Source organism: Malania oleifera, chromosome 5 (genome assembly GCF_029873635.1).
Source record: "Malania oleifera isolate guangnan ecotype guangnan chromosome 5, ASM2987363v1, whole genome shotgun sequence".
In the NCBI taxonomy this organism is placed as follows: Eukaryota; Viridiplantae; Streptophyta; class Magnoliopsida; order Santalales; family Ximeniaceae; genus Malania; species Malania oleifera.
In genome coordinates this window covers 23,532,072-23,540,257 of record NC_080421.1, presented here as the reverse complement: position 1 = coordinate 23,540,257, position 8,186 = coordinate 23,532,072, and the positions used below count along the sequence as shown (strand labels likewise).

Sequence of the window (8,186 nt, the reverse complement as noted above, 5' to 3'; positions counted from 1 at the left end):
TACTTTCATCACTAAAAATCAACTTTTTTGTAGTGTTATACGTTCATGGGAGAGGAGTAATTTCACTCTATATATATGGGTATACAGTGAAGGAGGAGGAGGATTACAACACACACAACTCACTCACTTTAGTATACACTCACAATGCACTCATACTTATTGTGTCTTCACTCACTCTCACTCTCTGTGTATGTACACAACGGAGGGAAACTCCTTTTATAGGAGGAGATCACCATAGCCCAATTCCTCCAAAAAAAAAAACAATTTCCCTTCTTTTTCAAATAGGTAAGTGGAATTCTGACCATCGAAAAATTGCAGCCAATGTTGACATTGGCTTCTCTTCCATGTGAGGCATGCCCAGCTGCAACTATCCACTATCCACTACCAATTTTGACATTGGCTTCCTCCTTTTATTAAATGAGGCGGGCCCCAACAAGACCTTCCCCTCCACGTGTTCGTCTGCATGTTTCTTAAATTATACATATATTGAAAATGGGTCATTTTCTTTATATGTTTGATATTAATAAATGTAGGATTAATTGGCTACATATTTAACATCTAAAATACGAACACATAGACATGTGAATTGAAGAGGGAGGTTCTTTGTATAATTTTCCATTTCTAGGGTGGTTGGGTATAGGTCACAAGTATGCTCCTATGGCCTAGGGTCAATGCACGTACTACTCTCAAATATATATAATTTTAAAAGAAAATTACTAACAAACAATTTTTAGTTAGTGTTTCCTCAATTAGATGCATGGATTAGGTGAGTCCCATATTGACCTTGGATGGGTCAATTAATCGAAACTTGATTCTTTATGTCGAATTATTTAAGACTAGAAGTAAAAGTAATAAGTTCTTTCATATCAAAAACTTTTGATTATTTCTTTTTATGAGGGTCAAGAATTGTGGTGTGAGAGCTTGGTGTAACATTTGTTACTAATTCTGGTGATAATAGAATACTCATGGTGTGTTTTTTAGTAGTTGTATTAAGTTGGTCCCCAAATTACTCTAATTATTTGCTCATTAATTTGTTTGTCGTCTTATATTTATGTCTCTGGATATATACTTCACTTTATTCCATAAAATACTAAACTCATAGAAATATGAGATCGAGATCTGATTAGATACTATAAAACAAGTCTTTTTTTAAAAAAAATTATATTATAATTTCATATTATAAATTAAGCATTTCATATTACAAATTTTTTTTTACATTCAAACAAAAGTAGAGTCTAATATCTTTAGCATTTGGATTCCTATACTGCACATAGAAATATCAATCCTGCGTAAGCTAGATTATGATACCTACATATTATTATTTATTTTCATCTTTGGAATGGGCCTTTAGAACTCCCGAGGATCAACAAAAATGGAGGGCCCAGCTGGGCTTTTAGTCCAATCTCCAACAGGCCCATCCCCACAATCTTCGACAAGCCTCTTCATGCACCAAAGGTCCTCGGCGCACGATAACCTCTTCCAATGGGGAATCGCTAACTTCAACGGCTCCGCTCCCGACACCTCCGTCACCACCACCCCGCACCCGCTCCCCCTCGCCAAGTTGTGCGCGTGAGCGCACAACGCCTTCACCATTCTCCCCGCGCGTGGACCTTCCCCTCCCACGCCGTACAAAAAGTGCAGCCCAAAAGGACGGAACACGTCCGGCAACGAAGGGATCTTCAGCCACGGCAACGCCGTATCCACCACGCGCGTAGCCTTCACCGCCATCCGCCGTGCGAAACACGCGCCCTTCAGTTCCAACGTAAACACCTCCTTGGTGTTCCATATGCTCAAGACCGCCCACGACTCCGGCGGGTCAGCCAGGAAGGCGGCGGAACCCGGCCATGACTCGGCCGAGTAGGAGCCCGCGGGGACGGCGACGTAGGTGCCGAGACTGAGCCGGTTTTTGAGAACTGCGCCGATGTCGTGGGGGAAGAACTCGGTGGTGGAGAAGCGGCGGCGGTAGAGGGTCTCGGAGTCGGTGGGGGTGAGTCGGATGATGGTGACTCGGTTGGGGAGCTTGAATCGGTGGGCGAAGACGGGTTGGACCAGGATGGAGGGGGTGCGGAACTTGGAGTAGGAGCATTTTTGAATGAAGAGATTGAGAGAAGGTGCGTTGTCATTTTCGGTAGCCACGTAAGAGTACTCCGCGCCATTTTGTTTGAACCATTCTTCCATCTTAATGACCAGCTTCAACCCAATGCACATTCTTCTGCAAAAAGTAGAGTACCACGCATGCATGCAACCAGAAACAAGAATAAGTGTTCTATGAAACAGTGTTTTTGTTTTTGGAAGCAAATAAAAATTAAAACAGATAGTTATAGTACCTGTGGGATGGGGAGACACGAAGACCCAAGATGTAGGCAAGCTTGGTGGAAACCGGGGAGAGCTTGGGAGGTTTGGTGATGGTGTTGTTTCCATTATTAATATTGTTTGTGGTGAGGGTTTGACCACAGGTAACAGTTTTGATACAGCCCCTTATCATCCCTACGATTTCCTTCTCCTGCTGACCCACCTCCGCAACCTGCAAATTTCGCCATTAAAGATTTAACTACAATACTCTAGATCATAATAGTAGAAAGGAAATAACATTTAAAAAAAAAAAAAAAAACTACCTGCTAGAGGTAGTATATATAGTTAAAGGGTAATGAAGAAACAGTATTAATCAAATACCCAACTCTTGTACTCTCTCAACTCAAACCAATTCTTAAGATTTGCTACAGAAAACTAAGAAATGAGAGATTATGTATATGTATGTATGCATGTATGTAATACATAGATATATAAATATATATGTATATATACCAGCATGAGAAAAGGAGGGGAATGGCGGATTCGGCAGAGGGGATCCCCCAAGAGGTGGGTGCAGAGAGACATCTTGCCGGGAGCACTGTTGCCCACTTCGCACCTCCTCTCCACGGCTTCCACTGCCCCGCTGTCCCTGCTCGGGTCATACTCTCGGATGCTCACTCCTCCTTTCTCCTCCATATCCATCTAATATGTTTCTCTTCGATCTCCCCAACCCAACAGTACTTGCTCTTTATGTGTATCACTCTGCTATAAATCCATTTCACAAGATGCATTCTCGTATATAGATAGAGAGAGAGGTGGTGAGCTTAGGGCGTCGTTTTTCACACTTGTATTAGGTCTGATTGGTGCTGGAACTAGTGAAAAGACTATAATAGCCTCCTTTATACAATCATTTTCTGCCATGGGGATGGCTATTCTTGACTTTTCGTTCGGTCTGGTGCAGAGGCAAGTATCAAATGCATGAGATTCAACTAAAACTGTTCTCTCTTCTGTATATCTTCAGTTAACGCCGAGAAATAGGACACAGTATCTCTGCCAAAATAACTAGTAACTTTCCAATAAAAAACAATTATAATTTCAAATTTTCAGTTAAGCTGAGAAATAAGACACAGTAGCCCTGGCTGTGCAGACTTGCGCTCTAAATTTTTTTAAAAAAAAGTAACTGATAACTAAGATATTTCCAATAAAAAAACTACTATAATTTCAAATTTTCAGTTATACAGTAGCTTTGGCGGCACAGACTTACGTTCTAAATTTTTAAGTTTTAGAATAAATAAAAATATAAATTAGTAGTAAACGTTTATGAAATCAAATAAGGATCAAGGGATATCGCCCGATTGAACTCGAAGTTTCTTATGAATCGTATATTAATTAAGTATTGTAAGTAAATTGCTTCCAGTTGTTCAATTATTTGATAACCAAAGTCATTCTTTGATAAATGATCATCACTATGTGTTACACATAGTAAAATTTGATTAATTCTTTTGTGTTTTTTTTGTGAAGGTGGAAAACTGAATCAAGAATTCTCTTTCTTCGTCATCAATTGAATTACTGGTCGCAACCTAGAATTCTATTTGATCGACAATCCAATTATTGTTTACATTTTTCTTTTTATTATCGATGAATAGATTTCGTTACTTATATAACTTAGATATCTGATATTTCAAGAAATGTATATCTCTACACTTAGATATGTCAGTTAATATTTTAAAATAAGATCGTTTCTATCTGCACGTCCTAAATCTTAAATCTTAATTTCTTGATTTTACGAAAAAACTATTCAATAACGCTCTTATTAGTTTTTATATATATATATATATATATATATATATATATTGTGTGTTTGTGCCTTTTTAAAAGTAAAATGTAAGAGAGTCCATTACTCTTATAATTTTTTTTATATGTTAAAATTTTTTACATCATTAAAAACGATAAATTAGTATGGTACCGTTTTACTATAATGAAGTTAGCTAGTAACCGATAATATCATAGATGGTAATGTTTTGAAAATATTATAATGTTATTTCTAATTATATAACGTCATTATTACAAATAATAGTTAAATTTTACTTTTTTTCCTTAATTAAGTTGTTCCTAAAACTTAACATTGATATTAACAATCACCTTAAGCATGTTCATTTAATTTTATATTAATGTTCAAAAGAGGTTGCTTCAATTAAAGATTATCTTAAATTTCCTTAATTTTTAAATTATTAAAAAATAAATTGTTAATAATATTGCGTAACTGACACTTAATAATACTATACACATGGTAATGAATTTATCTTTTCTCAAAAAAAAAATTACTATACAAATGGTAATGTTCTTAAAATATTACAGTGTAATATTTAATTCTACTCACACTATTAATAACGTGTAATATTTTTAAAAATATTATAATGTGATCTTTAATTCTATGTCATATCATTATTGCAAGCAATCCTCACATATTATTATTTAATAAATTACACTTTATTTCTTAAGTTCTTCCTAAAATAGTAAAACATACTTATCATTTGTTATTAACATTTGCCTTATGCTTCTTAATTTTGGTCCCCCTAACTTCTAAAAAGGAATTTTCAAAAAGGAGCTGAAAAATAATTTATTTTAATATTATTAGAAAAATAATTTGGTCTTCTCATATGAAAAAAATAATAATTCGCGACATTCCCGAGGCAAACTTAGACAAGGTGGTTTTAAAATTATTTTTCGTGGAAAACAAGGTGTGATGGAGTCACCACTAATCTTTTGAAATATGGTTAGAACACTTGATTACTACCCAATTAAGGGTAAAATCGGTCTGCATTACCAAAGTAGTGTTCAGGAGTTCGGTTACGCAAGGGGAAGGTATTAGCACCCCCTACACGCCCGTTCACCAAGCGGTACCTAATTAATCAAAAATTATCCCACAAATTAAATTTAATAAGCCTTTGAAATTACTCCCTTTCAAAAATTTCAAAAAAAATTGCACAATCTAAATATTATATAAGTATTCCCTCATAACCGGGGCATACCGTACGCCGAAGAGCTCATGTCTCCCTTTAAAATCATTGGGAAGGAAAATCAAGAAAATACTATACAACATAATCTCTCAGCATTTTGAAATTTTGTAAGGTTTTTCTAAGTATGAAAATAATATTTTGGGAGGTTTTGAAATTTATTTGAGATAGAAAAGAGTGCAAAAAATGATTTTCAAGTCTCGGCATATTCTTGCTGATTTTTCTATATTTTTCTAAACTTTTTCATAATTTTTTCATATTTTTCCAAATTTTGAAATAACAAAAAGGCAATTAAAAGTGAAATAATGAAAATCAAGTCCCAAAAATATTTTTAGAATTTTCTCCAGAGTTTTCTGAATTTTCTATGGTTTTCTAAAAAATTTTATGATTTTTTTTAGCAGAAAAGCAATTTTCTAACCTAAAAAATGTTTTTTAGGATTTTTGTGGCTTTCTTCTAATTTTTATGATTTTTTCAAGTACCAAAAATAATTTTTTTACCTCAAAATATTTTTAGAACTTTTCTGTAATTTTTTGTGACTTTTTTGAATTTTTTATGATTTTTTTAAATTTTTTGTGAATTATTAAAACACTAAAATGATTAAAAACCAAAAAAAAAAAACAAGTAGAAACCAATCCAAGACCAGTTCCATAGACCCAAACTAGCCTAGGGAAAACTAGTCAAATGAAGGGGGGTTAAGCAATTTAAGGTTTGGACAAGACCATTGACACGTGGCGTCTTTCGAGTGGAGTGGGTCAATGTGGTGTAGATCGCCAAGGTGGCACGATCGGGTACATAGAGAAGAAGCACACAACGGATGGTTGTTGGAAGGCCGTGTAGGCCTAAGCGTGTGTGGAGGACGCAGCTCCACGTGTCACAATCTAATGGTGCCGCCGCCAAGCATATTTAAAGCCAAAAAAAGTAGTAGTAGTAGTAGTAGTAGTAGTAGTAGTAGTACAGAGAGTCGCACCCCACGTCGTAGAGAAACTGAGGAGATGAGCAAGCTTCAGGTTGTTGAAGAGCTTGAACGGGTACTGACCGTTGGATTTTATTTTGAAGGTTTCCTGCGAAAAGACAATTCCGATGGCCAAGAAAGCCACTTCTACCAGAAATCTTGTCATCCAAGCCAACTCTCTCTCTCTCTAACTCTTCTCTGATCTTCCCCCTTTCTTCTCTCTATGACTCCTCTGAATGAAACCCTAACCCTTCATCCAAAACCTTAGGGTTTTGTCAACCCTCTTTTCTGAAACCCCTCTAATCCACCTAGCAAACCCTCAAATCACTAACCCTTCTTTCTTCTTTGTGGCCTAAAAGCATGAAGTTTTACCTCCCTGCAACTTCGAACATGAAACCTTAGTCTCTATTCTTCTTCCTAATCTCTAATCTCTTTATCATCTTCTTCCTTCTTTTTGTTTGTTTTCGAGCCAACCCCCCTCCCAAAGCCGAAACCCTAATCTCTTCCTTCTTTATCTCTCTTTCAAGTGCCCTACTCGGGTTCTTCACTTAGAGCCCTAAATCTTCGTCTCTTTTTTTTTTTCTTTTTCTTAAGTCTCCAAAATATCGTGAACACAGAAGACCCCCTGAAACTCTGAACCTGGTTCCCACTCTGAAATCCCTGGTTTGCAGGCCGATGTTCCTCTCAGTTCCTTATTGTGGGGTTCAAGATCCTGGACTGATCATGGCTTGAAAATGCAAGGTCAAGGAGAGTCGAATATGTTAGCTTTACCATGATCCGAAGAGGGGGGTGAATTGGTAATTTTTAAAATTTATGCCCAAGGTGAGTATCATAACAGCAGTATATTCACAACCCTATGGTCAATCTAGTAAAAGTAATGTAAATCCATTATAATATGTACCAGAAATTAAACAGAGCAATTTAATTAACTACACATGCACCAGAAAGCTATAGAGGAAAGTGACAAGCAGAAATGTTATCGAGGTTTGGCAAATAGCCTACGTCCCCGCCTTGGCTAACAAGCACAAGGAATACCACTATAATTACTCACTTAAACGGGTGGAGCAGCACCTAAACAAATCAGGTCAATTAGCACAGGACTGACCTCAACCTTTACAACCAATCCTTACCAGACTGGATTACCGCCTCCTCAGGTCGTGCCTAGAAACACTCAGATTTCACAACAATGAAATTGGTACAGTGATTATGCTTTCATGTAAAGCGATGTGTACCCAGTTGCGTGCAATCACATACACCGCCAAATGATATAATGAAGTAAACTCAATGTGGTTTAAGATATCAACTCTCAAATATATTTGCAATCATTGTAATCAGTGCGTAAGAGTGCAAATAATATGATCTTTGTGTCACAAAATGTATTCAATCTAAATGCTCAAACAAAGATATCAATCAAACTTCATATATTTCAACCAGTAAGTTTTCTCAGCATATAAAGCTCAAGTAATGTATGAGTTTGATTTGCAAAAAGGATTTAATCTTTGTATTCAACAAATGATATAACCCAATGAATATTGCAACAAATATTCTTATCACATAAACAAATATCTCTTCAAAGATTTGTCAAGATGAAACACACAAAATATTTAAAAGTGATTTGAAAAAATTTTGCAATCAAAACCAAATATGAGCTTCTCAAGATGTTGCAATGAATATGCAATACTCATAAGATCAAATAGAGTCTTTTTAGGAAAGACTTATTAATAAAGTCCCCTAAGAACACTTGAAGATTTGCTCTCAAATAAAATCGTATCAATCAAGCACACACTTAGGAGAGCAAACCTATAGAACAATCAACACTCAAATCAAACTTACAAAGAATTTTGGCAATATGGCAAGGTAAGAATGAGTGTATGAAGCTTAGAAAAGAGTAATATGAATTTTGGAATTGAGAGAGAATTCACTA

At 35.9% G+C, this 8,186-nt stretch overlaps 1 protein-coding gene across 1 annotated transcript; it reads right to left on the bottom strand.

Annotated features, from left to right (window-relative positions):
• Positions 1-1,243: 1,243 nt before the first annotated feature.
• Positions 1,244-3,068, bottom strand: LOC131155340 (probable N-acetyltransferase HLS1). Its single transcript, XM_058108397.1, has 3 exons — positions 2,806-3,068; positions 2,328-2,524; positions 1,244-2,212 (listed from the first exon to the last, which is right to left on the bottom strand). The coding sequence occupies exons 1-3, from the start codon at positions 2,992-2,994 to the stop codon at positions 1,348-1,350; spliced, it is 1,251 nt and encodes a 416-aa protein (XP_057964380.1). The 5' UTR covers positions 2,995-3,068; the 3' UTR covers positions 1,244-1,347.
• Positions 3,069-8,186: the final 5,118 nt, after the last annotated feature.